Below are 23476 nucleotides of genomic sequence, written 5' to 3' on the forward strand. Positions count from 1 at the left end.
CAGGTCCCGGTGGTGATGCCATTGCTGACGTGTGCCTGTAGCAAAAAACACTTCCTGAAGTGAAAGAAACGGGAAGGCGGATGTACGGTCACACCCCTTGCACATGTAGGTGGACAGGGGCGTGGCCGGGCAAGTGCAAGTGCATGTAGTGGAATCTTTCAAGTAACGTGGTATACCTAGATATATTCCCCATAGAACAGAACGTAAACAAAGACGAAATGTAACAACGTGCTGGTTCACCCTTTCTTTATGAAGGGGTCATCATCACAGGTCAATCAATCAATCAATCAATTCAAAAGAGAATCAACAAATGTGAACATGACACAAAATAAAAGTGTATACAAATATATATTTTTTTACATTGGAACTGGGATTCGTCACCTAGGCTAATATAAATGACAATTGGTACATAGCATACTCCTAGGAAACTCCTAGGTGATTTAAAGCATCAAGACAGTGAATCCAAAATGTTTCTTGTTGGTTAAATTTTTTTTATCCTGTACCCCTCCACCCCTTGTTAGTGGTCTAATATGTTCCAACCCTTCTTTTTAACTCATCTTTCTTCCTGTAATACTTTTTGAGTGCCTGGGATCCTGTCTTGTTCTAATCTAAGGGATTTGGTAGTTAATCTATTGGGGTTAATTTTTTCAGCATGTTAAAAGGAATTTACACTCTCTCTCACTCTGTTTCGCTCTCTTTCTCTCAAAGTAATTTTGACCAAGTAATTGGTCAGTAAAAAATATGAATTCATCATCATAAACCTAGATTATAATGTGGAAATATATCTTACACTTTTTAGATAATACATTCACCATACTATAACAAAAGTGTTATTTAAATTAATTTGTGTTTTTATTTATTTTTTATATACTATATTTTGGATGCTGCTCAGTAAAATGTTTGTATACTGACTGAATGTTTTGTAATGCCTATTTTATTCTGATAATAACAATAAGCATTTAAATAATAATAATAATAAATAAATGTTTTGCATTTAAATTGTCCCGGAAGTCATCTCTATCTAATTCGGTTGCGTTTCCGGTTCATTCAAACATGGCTGCTCCCTTGTGATACAGTAGCAAAGACTAATGCCTTTGCTCCACGATTTCTTCAAATAAGCCAAATAATTGTGCAAACATAACAATGAAAGATTTCAAGAAGTGGAACACGGGAGTGTCTTTCATGTACGCTATCGGTATATGGACCATGATGGGCTCATACGGATATTATAGATATACGAAACGCGATGACGAAGAGCCAGGTAACGTCAGCAGTAAACAGTCTTGCTTGAAGTTATCTGACGACTAACTACTTAGAAGACGTGCACGTCTCCCTGGCGTTTAGCCATAACATCTCCACAAATATTTATGATTTAAACATTGGACTTAGTGCCCTGAAGTATATCATGCCATACGTACCTTATGCATACTGCACCTGTGTATACTTACTTACTCATAGTATACATTTAGATTAGTGTATATTGTAACTATATTTATTGTAATGCAAATATAAGTGAGGGCATACAGACCCTCATCTGCACCTTGACATATTTACACTGCCTACTTGCTCATACTCAGTTAGTTATATTGTTTACACTGCCTATTTTTATTTTTACAAGTACTATAATTGTATGACCTGTATCATGTCTTCTACTGTTATCATGTACCTCCCCCATGCTGCTATGATGCCTGAATTTCCCCAAGGGGATCAATAAAGGAATATCTTATCTTCCTTTGTACCTCATTGTCAAATCACTTTTTCCCCCTTCCAACTTCTCAGATATAAAAGAAGTGGAGAAAGAGCCTGAAAATCCAAATGAAGTTGTGTACATTACGCCTCACACAAAAACAACAATTGTCTACAAGGAAAACTTTGTACCCTACACCACAAGGATTTACAATTTCATCAAGTCCTTCAGTGAATAGGCTGCTACAAACGACAGCAGGAAGTAGATGTGACTGACAGATATAATTGTCAAGTAATTTGATGTCCTTTGTTAAGAAAATGGCTTATTGTCTCTGTTTTATGAATTCATCTGAAGATGTACTTTGTGTGAGAAGAACCTCAGACTGGAGGGTCCAATCTTTGATATTTATCCATCTTTGGAGAAGAATGATGTCATGTCTATGTATGGATTGGGGCCTGTCACATAATTGTTCATTTAGTCTCTTTAACTAAACAACTGTCGGGATGTACAAAGTTACCAGACATGCACTGATAAAAAGTGACAGCCACTCTTGGTTTGTAAATAAACTTAAACTGAACTCTACTTGTCAAACATTTGTGATCACTTCAATTTGATCCTCCTGTTCTACGAACATAACAGATAACACGCTAAAAGAATAGTCACATGATAAAAAAAAAACACATGTAGTCAATCATCAACATGCTGTCTGACTGCAGATATCCCCAAACCGTTCTGGCAGTTGATCCCATATTGAGGTCAGACAATTCCTTTGACCCCGTTATTTGAAACCTGAAAATGTTTCACGTAGCTGAGGCCACAAATCAAGTGGGTTTGTGAGCTGGTCAATGAGAACCCACAGGCAAGCTGCGTGGACTCAACAGTGGCTTCTGCGTTGTCCAACAGTTAAACCCCCCCCCCAACTTAAAAATAGCAATTTTCCCTGGCCCCAAGGTTAGCCAGTCTATGGTCAAAATACTGTATTAATGTGCTATAGCAGACACTACATTATTTTTTGATTGATTGAAAACTTTATTAACAGATTGCAGAATGGGTACAGTACAGCTCAATACACACAATTGTTAAGGGGATGCAGACCAGAGAAACTTTCGTCTTGTTTACATCAGGGTTGTTGTTGTTTACTTCTATCCCCAGGCCATCAGGCTGCTAAACGAACAATGAATGAACACTACACAACAACAACCACCAAACGCACATAGCACACACATCCACACGCACACACTCACTTTAAACAAACACACTGTAGCACCCACTCCACACACTTATAGCACACACCCACTTTAAACAAACACACTGTAGCACCCACTCCCCACACTTTATATTTATGGTGAAGGATTGCACTACAACTCGTACACCTTACTGTAAATTGTACCTAAAATTGTACCTCATCCCATTTCTGCTTTGCACTAGATAGTACTGTACATTAGTACACTGCATAGTATTGTGTATTGTATATTATATGGTAACTCAGAACATTGTACATATGTCTATACCGAACACTGTGACCTCATTTTCTTCTTCTAAATTCATGCTATATTATGTTATTATGTTATTTGATACTATCTTGTCTAGCACAGTCTCTGGAGCGTAACAGTAAGAAGCATTTTGTATGAAAGTATTCTGTACTTCTGTATGACAACTATTAAAGAACTTGAACTTGAACTTGGGTCCCCCATTTTCAATTCATCAGGACATATATGACATACAGATAGACAGTACTGCTACATCTATACATTTATGACATACCAGATTTGCAAATACAGTACTGTTTGTGATACAAAAATAGTAAAAAAGAGAGTATATACATTTGACGTAGAAACTACATTGGAGGTTGGGTAGGTGGGGTGGGGGACTGTACATTGGAGGTGGTTGGGTGGGGGAAACTACAACTACAAGCAAAACTGTACATTGGAATATCGATGTCTCGTATTCTTGGGTTAGGTAATTTACTGTACATTGGAGGGGGTTGGGGTTAGGACATTTACAGGGGCCATACATAGTCCTGTAAAATTAATACATCCACAATATCCTTGCCCTGCACATCGGGTTTGCTGCAGGCCTGCAGCACAGCACCCCAACCAGGTCGAGGAACAGGGCAGGAGAGCAGAGTAGGACGACAAAGTGTACATCCATTTTAGGCCACGAGAGGGTGACAGAAACCACAACCTTTTAGCAATCGGAAGTTGTGTCAGACAGTCAGCGTGTCAATGTCCACACCAGCACAACCAAAACAATGAAAGCTATCATTCAAAGGGTCACCAAAGCGAGCGTGACAGGTAAGGCTTGAGTTCATTTAGTCTGTTGTGCGTAGCAGTGTTTGATAGTGTCAATGAATGGAAGCTAATATTAAGCTACATAATTGCTTTTGCCGACCAAGCATGTAAGCAAGCTAGCTAGCATTAGCACGTTCTGCCAAATGAATGGGTAACGTTAGCTTGCCAGCAAAACGTGCTTCTAAACGCGTTAGCTTGTTGTCATTCACGCTTCATGGAAGGTCAGTGAGGGCTATTTCAGCAGACCAGATAAACACAAGCGTGTCATTTGAACGTAGTAAATGCGGTTGGCACTGGCAGCTGAATGACTGCCTGACTGTTAGCCCATTTCCTCATCTCCGAACGATGGCATCCAACCTCTCGCGTGTCATTCTTGTGTGTCATCATCCCATGGCATGTTGTCAAGGACCACATGCGCTGATCATCAGCCTCGTCTTATTGTTTTGCAGTGGGAGATGAGCAGATCAGTTCCATAGGACGGGGCTTGTGTGTGCTGCTGGGTATATCCGTGGAAGACACCCAGAAGGATGTTGACTACATGTGAGTAAAGAGGGTGGGAGAAAGACTTTCGTCTTGTTTACATCAGGGTCCCCCATTTTCAATTCATCATAACATATATGACACGCACGACATACAGATAGACAGTACTGCTACATCTATACATTTATCACATACCAGATTTGCAAATACAGTACTGTTTGTGATACAAAAAGAGTCCAGAAAAGAGAGTACACATTTGACGTAGAAACTGTACATTGGAGGAGGTTGGGTAGGTGTTGGGTGGGTGGGGGGGGGGGGGGGGGGGTGGGTAGGAGGGGTGTAATCAATGGGTGCAGCCCCTGTGTGTGCCAGCACGTCTTCTTTTAAAACAGTAAGTTAAAGGGGCACTTCACCTAAAAACGTCTGATTTATCACACACATAAAAAAAAAACTCAAACCGTTTTGCACACATTCATTTAGTTTGACAGTTATTTAGAGTAAATGAGTTTGAATATGGCCACCAGTGATGCCATCGCGGACATTGAATCCTTGTTGTGTGTTCATTACAGCTCTATGAAATGAGGTAGAGGAAAAAATAAGATTGTCCAGAGACTCCCTGGTGGCGTGTTGTTTTTTAACAGCGCAGCAGTGCAAGAATGTGACAATTTGACCATGTGACCGCGGCAACGCGGGAGAGCGGCAGTGCGGAAATAGGCTGTCTCTAAGACAAACTCTAACCTTAACCAGCTCCTTAACAGCGCCTAAACTTAACCGGTCTAACCTTAACCAACTCCGAAACAATGCCTAACCTTAACCTTAACCTTAACCATGCCTAACCTTAACCATAGAAAGAATATTGCCATTCTCTAAGACAAACTCTAACCTTAACCAGCTCCTTAACAGCGCCTAAACTTAACCGTTCTAACCTTAACCAACTCCGAAACAATGCCTAACCTTAACCTTAACCATGCCTAACCTTAACCGGCGAAAGAATACACGTTAAAAAAAAAATCACGTTAAAAAAAAAAAAATTGATGGGATTCGAACTCGTCAACAACGGACCGCAGGACCGCTGCTCTGCCAGGTGAGCTGAAGCGCCGAATGAAAATCATGGCGGACATGACATAATTCCGCTCGCGCTCTGCCGCTCCGCTCGCTCTGCCGCTCCGCTCGCTCTGCCGCTCCGCTCTGCGGTTGCCGCGGGGCATGGCGCAGCCAATCAGGGAAAACGCGGAAGCAAAAGCAGCACTGCTGCGCTGTTATTAAACAATAGGCTCCCTGGTGAGTAGGTGCGGAAAAGTGACCATAGCTCATCCGAGAAAGTGCCCACCATTTTTGTATGTGTGAGATTATGTGCAAAATAAATCGCCATTGTTTTTTGGTGAAGTGCCCCTTTTTAATTAAGGGTCAATGACAACATTATAAAACTGTAAGTTAAGTGTCAATGACAACATTATAAACACATTCGAGTGATTATCACGGTGTCGGCACAGATAAAAGGGGGTCAACAGGAAGGCCCAGCCCTACCTGCAAGGTAGCCTAGCTTAGCACAAATCAATGGAAGCGGATATGGACCAATAGCCTAGCTTAAAACTGCGGGAGAGGTGTTTTTGGCCAACAGCTAGGCTAGTGGTCTATATCCGCTTCCATTAATTTGTGCTGTGCTAGGCTAGCTTGCAGCCGAATAACTTCCTACTGAATGCACAGAGAGGAAATTGATATTTGGAGAAGACGGTAAGTGCATTTCCTATAATGTTGGTGTGTTGTTTTTCATTATCCAGATAACATATCCAGATACAGATGTTAATACCAGCCAGGTGTAAATGTAGTCTTTGAAACCATCTCTCTAGGCCCATGGGGCTAGTTTCACTACTTTCTTTTCTTACTTTTACTTCTCAGAGTAAAAAAGATCCTCAACATTCGTCTTTTTGAGGATGAGAATGGCCGGGCGTGGAGCAAAAGCGTCATGGACCAGGAGCTTGAGGTGCTGTGTATCAGCCAGTTCACCCTACAGTGTATACTGAAGGGCAACAAGCCAGACTTCCACTCGGCCAAGCCTGCTGAGCTGGCTCAGCCCTTCTACAACCACATACTGGAGAGCATGAGGAGTGCCTACAAGCCGGAGCTCATCAAGGGTAGGGCTGGGCCTCATGGAAGAGATTCATATCACAATAATCATCTGGATGTTTTATTTCTATATATATTGTGATATCTATCGGGCTGACCCTGAACACTTCAATGCTTCAATCGCTGCCATGGTAATTGCTGCCATGGTAATCGCTGCCATGGTAATCGTTGCCTGCTGCCATGGTTTCAAGTTTGTTTATTAATTATCACAATAAAATACACATACTTTACGGTGAAATGCTTGGTTCTGTATGAGCCCCTGAGAGTGCTTCATACAGTAAAAAAAGTAAGTAAAGAGGAATATACAATACAATATGGTAATTGCTGCCATGGTAATTGCTGCCATGGTAATCGTTTGCCATGGTAATCGCTGCCATGGTAATCACTGCCAAAATCCCTATTTTAATGCTTCATTCATATCACAATAATCTACCACATAATTATCATTTACCTGCTGCATTGAAACTTTGTCACGCAAGAAGAATGAAGCTTCAATTATTCACTGATAATTAATTGCTACTGAAACTTCAAAGCCCCAAAAATGGCAATTGGGACAGGCAAGATAAATAATCCAATTGCTGTTGATCGCATTGAACTGCATGAAGAAAGTAATTTTCACATAGCATCCCCTAAAATATTAAAGATCTCTTTTTTTGTGCCATTCTACCTTTTCTCCCATCCCCCAATTTAGTCGTTATGCCAATTCCCTTCCTGGTCGTTGCATTGCCCTACTGTCAGTTTGGGGAGGGTGTAGACAGGCATGCAGTGCTCATGGGACAGGGTTGCACGGCGTACCAAACTTCTTTGAGCATGAGCACGCGCACGGACGACGTCATTAAAACACAGTGCAACCCCTTATGAAATCACCACTGCACCACTGGGTGTAGACTATCACATGCCTCCTCCGATACATGTGGAGTAAGAGTTGCCAGCCGCTTCTTTTCCCCTGACAGCAAGGAGTTTCACTGGGGGAACGTAACGCTTTTCCCCCCAGATCCCCTCCCTGCTGAACAGCTGCCCTGACCGACCAATAGGAGTCGCTGTTTGCAACGACCAGGACTCGTACCCCACCAGCTTTCTCACCCGCGAACACCGCTGACAGCTGGATTCGAACCCAGAGTCTCTGCTGTGATAGGCGAGTCCTTAGACCTCTATGCTACCCAGCCGCCCTAAAGATACATTTTTTTAAGAAATGTTAGTTTATTTAATATCATCATCTTAATTAATTTAGATCCCCAGGGAGAGGGTTCCAGGGGTCCCCAGCAGAAGTTCAAGTTTCAAGTTCAAGTTTGTTTTTATTTGTCACGTATAAGGTACATGTACATTACAGTGAAATGCTTGGTTCTGTATGAGCCCCTGAGAATGTGCTTCATACAGTAAAAAAGTAAGTAAAAGAGGAATAACACTATACAATATACTAAAGTACAACCTAAGTACAATCTAAGTACAATGAAGTAAAAATGCAGACAATGAGGTACAAAAACGTTTAAGGTATGAATGTAGTGCAAATCTCTTTAATAAAATAGATACATATAATGTAGTGTCTACAGTGAGTGTTTGTTTAAAGTGAGTGTGTGCATGTGGATGTGTGTGCAATGAGTAGATGGATTGGTTGATGATGTTACATAGTCATTGAGCATCTGATGGCCTGGGGATAGAAGCTCCTTCTGAGTCTCTCTGTACTGGGGATGAGACTCCGGTAGCGCTTGCCTGACCGCAGCAGTGCAAAGAGGCAGTTGTTTGGGGTCTTTGGTTATTCTCTAAGCCTTTGCCCTGCAATGCTTGGTATAAATGTCCTGGAGAGAGTGAAGCCCACCTCCAATTGTGCGTTCGGCTGATCGAGCCACTCTCTGCAGTCTGCTGCGGTCGTGTGCGGCGCTGTTCCCAAACCAGGAGGTGATGTTACCAGTCAGGATGCTCTCTATTGTGCATGAATAGAAGTTATTAAGGATCTTCTGACTCACTTTGAACTTCCTTGGGCACCTAAGGAAGTAGAGGCGCTGCCGTGCCTTCTTTATTACACTGTCGATGTGTGTGGTCCATGTCAAGTCCTAGATAGATAAATTAAATCATATGTCGCAACAAATATTGTCAGATGGGGGTCCACAGGGAGAACTATAAGGGCACCTCATCACCATGAAACTTTATTTCTGGGAGCCGTTTCACGCAGGTTTTAGTGTGAAACATTATGCTCTGGTTTATATGATGCATGTCAAGTCAAGTCAAGTCAAGAGTTTTATTTGTCACGGCATACGAGTATACAATGAAATGCGGGTGGTCTTGCCCGCAACGATGTGCAATACAGTGGGTACAACATATAATATAATCCAATACAAAAAAAATTGTGCAATAACAGGTAACATGGTGTGACATCAAAATCGGTATCTGTACATAGTTATTTACAGAGCATATAGGACATGCTAGGTAGCTTTGGTAGTGCAATACACTGTTACTGTTGCTAATACTGATTTAAAGTGGCTTTTCCTTTTGGCAATAAGTGTGAGTGTGTGCGCATGAGTGTGTGCCCGCTCATGTTGAAGTGTTAAAGTGGCTGCTAGTGTGTGAGCGTGCACAGCGTGCGTGTCGTGTGTGTGCTCATGTGTGCTTATGTGTGGATAGTTCAGTGTTCTGTGGTACTCAATGTTCATTGTTCAGGACTCTGATGGCCTGGGGGAAGAAGCTAAGCCTAAGCCTCTCTGTCCTAGTAGCTGGGGTTCGCAGGCGTCTGCCTGACCTCAGCAGCTGAAACAGGCTGTTATTGGGGTGGTGGGGGTCTTTCATTATTCTGCAGGCTCTGGATTTGCACCTCTTGTTGTATAGAACCTGCAGGGGAGGTAGTGCAATACCCGTGGTACGCTCGGCTGAGCGCACCACTCTCTGTAGGGCCTTCTTGTCCTGTGCCGTGCTGTTTCCATACCAGGCAGTGATGTTTCCGGTCAGGATGCTCTCTACAGCTCCTGAGTAGAAGGACTGGAGTATCTTCCCCGATACTCTGAACTTCCTTAACTGTCTCAGGTGGTAGAGGCGCTGTTTCGCCTTCTTTACTACTGTGTCTATGTGTGTTGACCATGTCAGGTCCTCTGAGATGTGGACCCCCAGGTACTTAAAGCTGCTCACCCTGTCCACGGTAGCCCCGTTAATCATCAGTGGTGTGTGCGTCTCCTGCTGTCCTCTCCTATAATCCACGATCAGCTCCTTGGTTTTACCAATGTTCAGGAGCAGGCTGTTGTCCTGGCACCAGCGTTCCAGTACCTCAACCTCCTCCCGGTAGGCCTTCTCGTCGTTGTCCGAGATCAGCCCCACCACCACGTGTCGTCTGCGAACTTCACTATGGAGTTGGAGCTGAACTTGGCCACACAATCGTGTGTGTAGAGTGAGTACAGCAGGGGGATCAGAACACAGCCCTGGGGGGACCCGATGCTCAGGGTGATGGTGTTGGAGGTCTGACCCCCCACCCTGACCGCCTGGGGTCTTTCGCTCAGAAAGTCCAGTACCCAGGCGCTCAGGGTGGAGCTCAGACCTAGCTCGATCAGCTTGTCCACCAGTCTGGTGGGGACTATGGTGTTGAACGCTGAGCTGTAGTCAATGAACAACAGTCTCACATAGCCCCCCTTCTGACGGTCAAGGTGCGAGAGGGTGCTGTGCAGTACCTGGGAGACCGCGTCGTCGGTGGACCTGTTTGTCCTGTATGCAAATTGCATAAGGTCCATATCACTGGGGAGGGAGGCACAAATGTGGTCCTTGACCAGCCTCTCGAAACATTTCATGACCACAGAGGTGAGTGCCACCGGTCTGTAGTCATTTGGACATGTTGGGGAGGGTTTCTTCGGTACAGGGATGATGGTAGACATCTTGAAGCAGGCAGGGACCACTGACTCCGCCAGGGATTGATTAAATATGGCGGTGAACACTGGGGCCTGCTGGTTGGCACAGGACTTGAGTATGCGTCCTGTTATGCCATCTGGGCCAGCAGCCTTCCTGGTGTTCACCTGCATAAATGCTCTTCTCACACTGTGTTCCGACAACGAGAGAGCGTCCCCGCCAGGGGTGTACAGTGCGACATATATATCGCACGTGCTACAGCAACAGCAGTCTGTGCGATGGATGGATTTACTTCAATAGCACTGGTGCGATAGGGATTCGGTTCATATAGATACTCTTATTTTGAAAATCCTGTAGCGGGTCTCATTTCTGCCCACGCGCAGCTCCAGCTAGGCTCCGAAAGCTAGCAACGTTCAGGTGCATATGATACTCTTATTTTGAAAAAACTCTTGTGACAACTCGACGAGTCATATCCGCGCTTCTGCAAGCAGAGCAGCGCGTTGGTCGGTTGGGGCGCACTGCTGCGTTAACACAGCAGTGCGCCTACACGTCCCGAAATAAGTCTGTGGTGTTTTTTTTTTCTCGCAACGGGTCAAATGCATCTACATGCTTTGCACCGTCGCCATTCCTTTATGCGCACATCGCCCGAAATTAACGTTTATGTACCATTACAATCACTACAACGTTAGCAAGCTAACAAGCTAATCCTGATCAGAGGCAGAGCCAGCAGACAGTGTGGACTGGGGAAAGGGAAATGGGGGGGCACTCTCTCCCCTTCCCTGTGTGTGTGCGTGCGTGCGTTTGGAAAGACGATGAAGTCACTAGTCAGGACAGGAGTATATTATAGTAAACTGAGGATGGACAGATAATGTTGATATTCAAATAAACAAGTTTCGAGAGGAGTGGAAGTTTGAAGACAGACTAGACTACAATATGATGCGGGGGTGGTGAGTTGAAACAGTGTGTGTGAATGAATGAAAACTTTATTTAACAGATTGCAGAATGGGTACAATACAGTACGGCTCAATACACACAATTGTTAAGGGGATGCAGACCAGAGAAAGACGTTTGTCTTGTTTACATCAGGGTCCCCCATTTGGCCCATTGTGTGTGTGTGTGTCCCAACCGACCCCACTTCTATGTTTCAATAAATTATTTGCATTTAAAACTATTAACGCTGACTCATTCCTTCAGTCCACTCAAAATTATGCTAATATTCCTTATGTTGTTTATGATATTAATTGAAAATAGCATATGAGAGTATCATAGTAATAATAACACATGGCGATATACTAAATGACAGCCAAACATGGCACTGCAACTAAATAACACAAATACAATAGGCAAATCTTTTTGTGACTGTTACAAATATAACACGTTTTATACTTGTGCTACAAGATTTTGGCCTGTGCTACAAAACTATCAACCTCTGTAGCACCAGTGCTATGTGCAAAAAAAGTTAACGTACAGCCCTGGTCCCCGCCCCCCCCGCGGTTGCCCCCCCCCCCCTCCACAACAGCCGGCGCGCCAGTGACGTCACTAGCCGGAGAGCCAGCAGCGCCACTGTCTACACCAAACCGAGCGTAGAAGGTGTTGAGCTTGTCCGCGAGGGAGGCGTCGTCGCTCCCCATTGAGGGGGCGCTGACTTTATAGTCAGTTATTGTCTTCAGTCCCTGCCATAATCCTCTTGTGTCGTTTTGTGCCATTTGTGTCTCCAGTTTGTCAGCATATGTCCTCTTAGCAAGTTTAACAGCCTTGCGTAGAGTATAGACTGAAGCCTTATACTCCTCCATGTTTCCTGACTCTCTACCCAGGTTGTAGGCGGTGGTGCGAGAGTTCAGAGCTGCTCTAATAGTGCTGTCCACCCACGGTTTCTGGTTTGGGAAAACCCGCACCATTTTCCTGAGGACAATACCATCAGCTATTGTTGTTATGTAGCTCACCACTGTGTCTGCGAGCTCGCTGACGTCACTGGCGCTTCCTTTGAACATATCCCAATCCGTGTCTGTAAACACGTCCTGGAGCGTGGCCTCTGATTCGTCGGTCCACTTCTTTGTCTCACGTGACACGACGGCGTCACGTGATCTTTTGTTGATATGCCGGAAATAGCAAGATGGAGTCGTGGTCGCTCGAGCTTGAGGACCCTGTTAATGGCGGAGCGGCTACTGCCTTGTAGCCGGCTCTGAACGGGGAATAACAGTGGTCGAGTGTGTTCTTCCCTCTGGTGGAGCAAGCGATGTGCTGAAAAAAGGACGGCATCACTTTCTTCAGGTTTGCCTGGTTGAAATCGCCGGCCACTACCATCGCTGCGTCTGGATGTTTGATCTGGTGTCTGTTGAGGTGATCGTGTAGTTCTCCCAGCGCTTTGCCCGTATTCGCGTGTGGGGGAATATATACGGCGGTCATGATGACCGCGGTGAACTCCCTGGGGAGGTGAAACGGACGGCACAGGATAGAAAGGTGTTCCATGTCCGGGGAACACGAGTTCGAGAGAACATGCACCCCTTCGGGATTAACCCAGGAATTGTTCGTGAGGAGGCAGACCCCGCCGCCGATGCTCTTTCCTGAGGCAGCCGTTCGATCTGCACGTAGTACGGTGAAGGCGTCCGAGGGAGAGACGCTTTTGTCCGGAGTCGCCGACGTGAGCCATGTCTCCGTGAGACACATGATGTTGATGTCTCTCATCTCCCGTTGGAACCGGACCCTCGCCCTTAGGTCATCCATCCTACCCTCCAACGAACGGGCATTCGCCAGAAAGATGGATGGAATTGCTGGGCGGTAAGCAGCTCTTTTTAGTCTCAGCCTAATACCTCCACGTCTCCCTCTGTGTCTCTTCCTGCCGTACCCTTTGTTCTTTTCCTTGCCGCCATTCTCCCGTCTGATTTCTGCTGGCCATTCTAGGTCTAAAGTGTCTCCAAACTCCTCTTTGAGCATAAGTGTCTGACGGTCGTATGACGTACCCGCCAGTGTTGCTTTAAATAAAAAAGTAGAAAAAACAAACATAATAACTAAAAGTGTGTACATCGTTGCGGAGCTAAACCAGAGGCGTCTGACTCGGGGTCGCGTCCTGTTGTACGAAAGTCGGTTTGAGAGATCATTTGACCCCTGTGGTCATTGCTACAGTGCAACAGCTAGGTCCAATTTCTAATAGCTGAAAGCTATTGTTTGTTATTTCCAGGACTATGATAGATTTCCAAAAACTTTAAATAGGTAATCAAAGGTCAAGGGTCATGATCACAGATCTGTGTTAATCCATCATGCCCAGTGATCTGACCATCACTGAGCATGAAGTGTGCATTATGTTCAGCCAGGTCAACATCAGGAAGGCAGCGGGTCCGGATGGGATCGCTGGCCGCGTGAATATTAAAGGCAACCAACTTGTGTTCAGCTTTTCTCTGATTGGCCACGAACCCACGCTGCGAGCACGGCAGGAACCTTCAAGTTCCCTGGTGCAAAATAAATCTGGTAGTTGGTTTATGACGTTAATTAATAATAAACACTGTTAGGACTCTTAACACTTTGGTTGCCTAAGGTTAAATTCATGATATACCATAGATTGCCAGCGCTATTTGTCTATGGAGAAAGTCCCCTTCTTTGCAGGGCTATAACTTTTTAAATTCTATTGCTACATTGCCATTATTAGGGCCCATTCAAAGTCCTATATGTATTGTTCATTGTGTAGCAACGTTAAACTTTTTCATTCACATATTCATAGTAAAGTATGGTCTAATGTATAAGTACGGTATGTTTTCATCTCTTTCTGCAGCTTTCTCCAGAACGTGATCTATAGCCCCAAATACATTATATTGATGATGCAATACAGTTTTATGGCAATCAGCGCGATATAAAAAATTACAACTAGACGTACTTCTAGAAGTTACTACACGTCATCTGATGTTGACCGGATGGGCTAGGGGCCGTTTATAATTCCGTGGGCAGCGTTATACCAATCATCTAATGTGGGTCAAATGTTGATAATAGCAGTTAGTATCGAAGACGGTAACGTTACACGCTGAAACTCACCCCAGTCTCCGCGCGCCGTTGGGCGATCATCGTAGAGTTGAAATCTTATCATTATGGGATGTAAATTTACCCGGTCCATCTCCAGCTTGTATAATGGTATATACGTCCAAATCATGTTGTTTATCGAGTTATTGGCAATCGATCACTGTGTAGCGTGACGAGCCAGAGTCGCGGGACCTATAGCGAGCACCCGGAAGTACTACGGACGTAGCACAACCTCTATGCCACTTCCTGTTAAAGCGATAGCGCCGATCGGCCACCAGATGGCGCTCCTGAACCGCCAGAGAGCTCAGTGGGTCCTGCTGGTGGATCTCAGGCCAGCGGAGGGGACATATGAATCCGATCGCAGATTTTTGAAATATTGATATAAGGACTAGGGCTGGGCGATAAAACGATAACGATAACTATCGCGATAAATTATTTCCTCGAAATAAACATGAAACGTGGTCGCAAAGTTTCGATATATCGATTTTCCAAGCTTGGCTCCGTTCAGCCTCGGCTCAACACACTCACTAACAACAACCAGCGTTACGTGATGACGTGCTTACGCACAACAGCTAACAACCAATCAGTGAAGGAGATGGCCGAGACCCGGAAGGAGGTAGGACTCACTCAACAACAAGGCTTGCTAGGCTAATTAGCTTGCACAGCGTTGTTTTATATATTTACGTGCCGAGTATGTGTGTGTTTTGAATTCTGAGGCCACGTGTATGGTAGTGTGGGATATACAGTGGACGCCGTTTCAATATATTGTGGCGGAAGAGAGTATTTTAGTGTCATATTTAGCACATTGTCATGGAATACATCGCTTAGAACCAACAGGCTGGCTAGGATAACTAGCTTGCACGGCACTGTTTTATATATTTACGTGCCGAGTATGTGTGTGTTTTGAATTCTGAGGCCACGTTTATGGTAGTGTGGGATATACAGTGGACGTCGTTTCAATATATTGTGGCGGAAGAGAGTATTTTAGTGTCATATTTATTGTCATGAGATACTCCGCTTGTCGGCTAACGTGCGCAGACTGACGACATCAACTCGACTTGAGACATTCGCAGCAGCATAAGAAGTTAATTAAACTTGACGGACATTATATCAACGATAATTATCGATATCAAATTATATGAAAATAATTGTATAATTTTATCGCGATAACGTTTTTGGTCATATCGCCCAGCCCTAATAAGGACGCTGTACAGCGTCCCCCGGCAACTTGAGCATGGCCAGCAATGACGTCAAAACACGTTTCATGGCAGTCAAAGTGTTAATAATAAACACTGTTAGGACTATCTGACTCTTAATAATAAACTGTTAGGACTATCTGACTCTTACTAATAAACACTGTTAGGACTATAAACACTGTTAGGACTATCTGACTCTTAATAATAAACACTGTTAGTACTATCTCGATTCACGCGCCACTACTGTAACTAGAAACTCTGGGTGTCACTGTACATCAGTGTGGAACTGTACGCTGTAACGTTATATGTTATTTCGCGTTTTTAACGTCATAAACCAACTACCAGATTCACTCGTCACTGTACATCCGTGGAGGCTGCTGAAGCGCCATCGGGGCGATGCGGTGGTTTGTCCCCGGCTTCCGTGCGCCGCCGCCGGCTTGACTCGGTCCAGCTCCAGCAGCAGCGGCCGTGCTCCGTTGTAGAAGCCCTTCAATGACGGAGCTCTCATATTTTGCGAATGCATAAACTATATCTTAAATTATGGCTATGTGTCTAATGGCTGTCGCTTATCAATTACTTCGCGACAGCCATATTAGACACATAGCCATAATTTAAGATATAGTTTATGCATTCGCAAATATGAGAGCTCTGTCATTGAAGTGGGTGGTGGCAGCGTTACTAACAGCGTTCACCCTGATGTAAAGTAGCGATTTTTATTGTTTTGTCATGACAAACCAATTACATAATCCCAACATATGTGTAAAGAAACAACATATTCCAGTTAACAGTATATTTTTTTAATGATTCATTACATAAATTAGGTTAACTGGAGCTGCGTATTGCTGGCTCTCATATTTGCGAATACAACAGTTCACCCTGATGTAAACAATTCTACAACGGAAGGCGGTCGCTGCCGCGGGCGGTGCAACTCTCTGCCGCGCGGCAGCGCGGTCACGTGGCCGTGTGGCCAATCAGAAGAACCGCTGAACGAAAGGCTGAACACAAGTTGGTTGCCTTTAATATTCACTGGCCGGGCGATCAGATCATGCGCAGCACAGTTGGCGGGTGTGTTCACACACACACACATATTCAACCTCTCACTCTCCCTCTGTTTATTCCCCTTCTGCTTTAAGTCCTTCACGATTGTGCCTGTCCCCAAAAAAGGCAAGATAACATGCCTAAATTACTGGTGCCCTATTGCCCTCATCCCCATAGTGAGCAAGTGCTTTGAAACGCACATAAAAAATAATATATGTGCCATCATACCCCCCACACTAGACCAGCACCAGTTTGCCTATCGTGGAAACCGATCCACTGATGATGCTATATCCACAGTACTCCATAGCACCCTCACTCACCTAGAAAACAAAAATACATATGCCAGATTGCTGTTTGTCGACTACAGTTCGGCATTCAATACAATAATCCCCTCCAAACTGGTCATCAAACTCACCAACCTAGGCTTCACCCCTGAACTGTGCACCCTCATCCTGGACTTCCTGTCTGAGCGGCGACAGGTAGTGAGGATGGGCTCCATCACCTCTGACCCTGAGCACTGGGCTGTGTCCTGATCCCCCTCCTGTACTCCCTGTATACATACCTGACATACCTGGTGGTCAAGTTTGCCGACGATACAACTGTGGTGGGCTTGATCACCGATGGGGACAAGTCGGCATACAGGAGGGAGGTCGACAACCTGACACGGTGGAGCGAGGATAACAACCTCTCGCTCAACATCGCCAAAACCAAAGAGCTGGTGGTGGACTTGAGGAGGGGGAGGAAGACGGAGTTGGCCCCCATCACAATTGGAGGTGCTGCTGTGGAGGGAGTGGGCCAGTTCAGGTTCCTCGGAGTCAACATCACAGAGGGACACCCATGCAGATCAGGTGGTAAAGAAGGCCCAACAACGCCTCTTCCACCTGAGAAGACTAAAAAAGTTTGGCATGGGTGCCTGCGTGCATTTTACAGGGGCACCACAGAGAGTGTCCTTACCGGCTGCATCACAGCCTGGTACGGGAACTGCACTGCTCACAGCCGCAGAGCAATACAGAGAGTTGTTAAGATAGCTCAGAAAATCTGCGGCTGTGAGCTCCCCTGTATACAGGACATTTATAACAACCGGTGCATATAAAGGATCCCAACATCATATAAAGCCATCCCAACAACAGTCTGTTCCAACTGCTGCCTTCCGGGAGGCGTTACCGCAGCCTCAGAGCCAGGTCCAGCAGGCTCAAGGACTCATTCTACCACCAAGCCATCAGACTCATGAACAATACCTAAACAATTATGATTTGACCCTGTGTTTTTATTAGAGCTGGGCCGCTAACGGCATTAACGTGCTGCGTTAACGCCGGACTGTTATCACGCGATAGTTAGGGGTGGGAATCACCAGTTTCATCACGATACAATACGATATCGATTCTTTGGACAATGATACGATATTTTCCGATATCACAGTCTTCCACGATACGATTCGATTCAGGTGCCTGCGATCGATATGAGACGATATTATATGCCTATTTAACACAATCAGTAACATTTAAATCAACAAAAAAAGGCAATGGAAATATCATTTGACATTTTTATTTTTGATCTCTTCCAAACATTTAAATGAAAAACAATCTATTGTTTTGAATACAAATAGACCTCCTGTTCACTGTTTTTGGTTCGTTTTTCTTTTTTTTCTGATATTAATATCCTATCACAGCGCTGTATTTTGGCTGGAAAAGGCATATTGGGAGTCAGAAGGTGCAGTACCGGCCAGATCCTGTTAGTGGGGCTATCTCGAGAATGCAGTAACCCCCCCTCCTTCCCAGTCCCTAGTGGACCTCTGCTGTTCTCTCTATCGCTCTTATCAGCTTAGCTTAGTTAGCTCACGCTAACGCAACGTTAATTTCGGTATTTAACGCGATGTGGGCATAAAGGAATGGCGAGGATGGAAAGCATGTTAGATGCATTTGTCCCCTTGTGGGGAAAAAAAACAGGCACTTATTTCGGGCAAAATAGCAATGCTCTTAAGCAATGCTGTCTAACGTCTACACACGCTGAGCTGCGCTAAGCTACTGTTGTTCTTGCGGATATGCTCACGAGGGGATTTTCAAAATAAGAGTATCGCAATATGAATCAATCTTTTTACGTTGCATCGATCCTATTTGATCATTGATAATAGATGATCGATATATCGATCTGGATCGATGTATCGTCCCACCCCTAGCGATAATACAATTGACGCCGTTAATCTATTTCTCAAACTTGGGTCTCCTCTCCTCTCTCTGTCTGTCTCCACGAGAAGCGAGCTGCTCACTCACTCACACATACACATACGGGTACTTAAGGGCGGGGCCTATCTGTGGCTCAGTGTTGAAGCGCTGAGGACACAGACCGAGCTCTGCGCTCATTATTATTATTATTATTATTATTATTATTATTATTATTATTATTATTATTATTATTATTATTATTATTATTATTATTATTATTATTATCATGGCGGAGAGAACAAAACAAAAGTCTGGGTACACTTTACGAAAGTCGATGCCGACAACGCACGTTGCCACAAGTGCAATAAAACATTTGCAAGTATGGGTGGCAATACAAGCAATTTGTCAAAACATCTGTTGTCAAAACATAACATTAGTCTGCAGAAATTCGCCGTTTTCGACTGCTTTGCTTACAGTGTTCCATCTCCATGCACGTCCACTGCAGGTAAGCCAAGATAATACGGAGTTAGCTAGGCTAATAACTAATTACGACTAGGCTAATAAATAAAATATAATTGTTTAGCTACAAATATATTTGAAAGATGACAGCCCACGCCTCCTCCCTCTCCCTCCACCACCAAGCCAAGCCAAGTCCCTTCACCCTAGCAGCTAGGAAGGATGACAGAGGTAGGGGGGACGAGTGTCACAGGGCTGTGACCCAGTTTGTTGTCAAAGGCTTGCACCCCTTCTCTACAGTGGAGTCCAAGGGCTTTAGGTAACAACTAATCATTCAGTGTATATCTTTTTTTTTTATCTTACATTTGTTGTTTATTATAAAAAGTTATAATTCAGACACATTTAAAACATTGTTGCTGAAGAAATTATATTTATTTATTATATTTATTTATAAAGTTATATAAAAGAACATTGCTGCTGCTGTTGCTGAAGAAATAATATTTATTTATAAAGTTATAAATAATAAAGCAATGTCGATAAAGTACCGAACCGTTAAGCAGTATCGATAAGAGTAGTAGTATCGATAAAATCCTAACGATACCCATCCCTAGGTAGAACACACATATTTTGAATGCCTTCGGCAGACTTCAAATGAGCCATTTTAATCTAGATTAATCTAGATTAACTCCAGGATTGCAGATAGATTAATCTAGATTAAAAAAAGTAATCTATGCCCACCTCTAGTTTTTATGCATGTAGTATTTTAAGTATTTTTTTGTACTATATGTACATTTTATTCTACTGTTGCACTTTTTATATCACCACTCTCAGCACTTTTTCTTAAATCATTATTATGCTGGTTTTTATTGTGTTTTCTAGGGATGCACCGATATGAAAATTGGCCACCGATACCGATACCGATTGTTCAACTAACACTATCGGCCGATACCGATACCGATACACCGATATTTGTATATAAGTATTTGTAATTTTTTTATTTTTTTTTTAATGAAACTACTGTATATTTCTATGTGTATGTTTGTATTTGTAGGCCTCTTTACTTACTTAAAAAAAGGAAACATCAAGAAATATGTTTATGGTATCACTATCTCTCTCCCAGTATCGTCTGGCGGCCTGCAGAGGGATACTATTTTCTCAACCAGAGCTTTCAACCAATGCAATGGAACCATTCTGGCGGCCTGCAGCGGGATACTATTCTCTCAACCAGAGCTTTCAACCAATGCAATGGAACCATTTTGATTGACAGTCGATTCGGCCAATTACGCCACACCGCTAGCACCCACCTCCTGCTGTCCTTACCACCAATCGGCAAGCGTTTATTCATTTTCTACTTTCGGGCATGCCGCCATTGTTCTGTTTGCGAGAGCACAACGTTAGCTGCCCGGCCCGCCGACCAGCGCTCCACAGCATGACCAAATGAGACATAATGATTTTACTGCAACAAATGTTATAATAAAACAAAGCCTTTCTATACATTTGTCTGGTTGAAAACTTTATTAACAGATTGCAGAATGGGTAGTTTGGTACGGAATGAGCAACGGAATGGAACTCAGCTATGAACGGACTAACGGAGTAATGCCTTGTTTACTGCTATCTTCGGGTAAATAATATGCTTGTTATTGAACGTGTAACACTAACTATATAACGTTAATACCACAAAACGAATGTTTGTGTCATTTTAACAGCAGATACTTTCTTAAATGCCATCTTCCCGAGAGAGGGTGTTGACGGGGAGTTGTGTTATTAATAGCATTGAACAGCTAACCGAAAGCTAGCGTTAACTATTGTTAAAGGTTTAGCCATAACGTTACCTTGGCTAAAGTTGGGGCTATTCATAATCCAGCAATAATGGCTGCAGACCTGCAAGCAAAGTACAGCAAGTTGGCAAAGGAGTATTCCAACGCAAATCACATTTTCACCAGTAACGTTAGTCTTGCATCTCCCGGTAGCTAATGAACGGACTCGGAGTAATGCCTTGCTGCTATGGGTAATAATAATATGCTGATGTTATTGTCCGTGTAACACTAACTATATAACGTTAATGCCACAAAACGAATGCCTTGTTAATCATAAAGTAACTTTGATGCAGTAGCTTGTGTGTGTGTGTGGGGGACGGCGGGCGTTGTGCAGGTAGGTCGCGAGTGAATTTTTTTTTTTGCCTTTTGACGCTACAAAAATTGATGGTTATTTATCGGCGACTGCTATCGGCACATTTGAGCTTATAGGCCGATAGCAGTCAACAAGGCACTTATCGGCCAATACCGATACCCGACCGATATATCGGTGCACCCCTTTTCCTTCATATGTATTCTATTGTGTATTTTATTGACTGCTGTAGGTCGAGGGGGCAATACCTAAGAATTTAGCTCTTTTTGTATGTAAATGTAACAACAAGATGCAACAATACAACTGAATCTGAAGAGATCATTATAGGACATGGTAAAATAAGAAAATCTGGATTGTATATACAATTTTAACCTGTCTAAATTTTGGGTACAAAATACAGGTCTATTTACTCCAGTGTAAATAGACCTATAAAACAAATCTATAATGCTGTAAAACGACCCAGTTGAGCTAAATACACACTGTATCAACAACTTTATATCAACAGCTCAGTGAAGGAATTAACAGATTATTCCTTCAATAACATATTTAGGTTTGAAGTGGTGGTGCTACCCTTTTGTTTACTGTTTGATTGCGGATGTGTCTTTAAACCAGGGCTGCTTTGGGACTACAGGTCTCAAAGCCCGGGTCACAATCATCGCTGCTCCTTCTTAACTCTGGACCAGCGCCCACTCTTCTTCTTCCACTTAATTGCCTGAATGTCCGATCACAACGTAGGGTTACGGGGGTGGTCTGCACCCAGGGAGCGTGCGGGTTGCGGAGGGGTGGGACGGTGGCAGTGAATTGGGTCAGGCCACCGGGGACCCAGGTGTGTGTGGAGAACACCTCGTCCCCGGCAAGGGAGGAATGAGGCTTCCTAATGAGTCCCCCCCCCCTCCTCCAGAGAGGAAACACCATGATGCAGCACTTTTTCACCGCAGTCCACTGCCTCGTTGTGCAGGTGGTGTCATAAATCTAGCTGGACCCACTGGAAGGAAAGGGAACATTTAACTTTAAACTCCCAGTCGTGCTCCAACTCCGTTTGTGCACTCCATTGACCGCGCCGCACGCTGTCTCAAGGCGGCACAGTGGTTAGTGCGGTCGTGGCAAGAAGGTCCTGGGTTCCAACCCCCAGCAGGGGGGCCTTTTAGCCCCTTTCAGGACGGTGATGCACCGAGTGAATACACCGGTGCATTATACGATCATAGGAAAATCTCACAATTAACTCTGAAGAAGTCAAATGGATGCCAATGCGTCTCCACTCTGCTTTAAATGCAAGATAGAGATTGGGAACCATATCCACTGCTTTTGGTCCTGTGTAAAGCTTCAGAGCTATTGGTTCGATATTGTGGAGGAACTTTCTGATATATTCCAGTTGCCCATTGAACTGGATCCCCTATGCCTTCTACTCGGTCTCCCAGATGTTCATATTGCTAACTTCAAACATAGGAGACTGTTCAACTTATTGACATTTGCTGCCAGAAAAAACATTCTTTTATTCTGGATCAAGGACGAGGTCCCATCAAAGAGATCATGGCACAATATTATTATAGACTGCATTCCTTGTGAATAAATCACGTGCAAGTTACACTTTAAACTGGACACTTTTTATGAAATACATATGGGACCCATATCTGTCTCATATGGGACCTGCACTGTCTGCCACTGTACTTACCCATAGCCTCCCTATAGACCACTACTGCCTTGTTTTGTCGGTGCTTGTATTGTTGCTGAGGGTATTATAATGTATGTAAAACTCCATACATGTACACGCACACATCCACACAGACACAGACACACAACACACACATACACATACACACACACACAGAACACACATGCACAAAATACACAGGCATACTAAACACACACACATAAAACACACACATAGGTCATACACACACACATAGGTAAAACACACATATATAAAACACACATACACACACCACACACACAAGGTCTATCTCAGCCCAATGGGTGAATGCATTAATGAATTAATGAATTAATTAATGAATGAAAACTGTATTTAACAGATTGCAGAATGGGTACAATACAGTACGGCTCAATACACACAATTGTTAAGGG

The 23476-nt window shown here is 43.9% G+C and overlaps 2 protein-coding genes across 2 annotated transcripts in view; both read left to right on the forward strand.

The window, feature by feature from the left end:
* Positions 1-1052: 1052 nt before the first annotated feature.
* On the forward strand, positions 1053-2269 carry LOC311231380 (small integral membrane protein 26-like). The gene is made up of 2 exons (XM_084317952.1): positions 1053-1261; positions 1780-2269. Exons 1-2 carry the CDS (start codon positions 1144-1146, stop codon positions 1923-1925), a joined length of 264 nt encoding a protein of 87 aa, XP_084174078.1. The 5' UTR covers positions 1053-1143; the 3' UTR covers positions 1926-2269.
* Positions 2270-3886: 1617 nt separating this feature from the next.
* The window catches only part of dtd1 (D-aminoacyl-tRNA deacylase 1), a 40876-nt gene continuing 21286 nt past the window's right edge, over positions 3887-23476 (forward strand). Inside the window, exons 1-3 of the mRNA XM_084319278.1 lie at positions 3887-3981; positions 4428-4518; positions 6358-6593. Of these exons, the coding sequence (XP_084175404.1) occupies positions 3939-3981; positions 4428-4518; positions 6358-6593 (370 nt within the window). The 5' untranslated portion in view covers positions 3887-3938. The remainder of the gene's footprint in view (positions 3982-4427; positions 4519-6357; positions 6594-23476) is intronic.

This window comes from Notolepis coatsorum, assembly GCF_963971535.1.
Source record: "Notolepis coatsorum genome assembly, chromosome: 7".
Lineage (NCBI taxonomy): Eukaryota > Metazoa > Chordata > Actinopteri > Aulopiformes > Paralepididae > Notolepis > Notolepis coatsorum.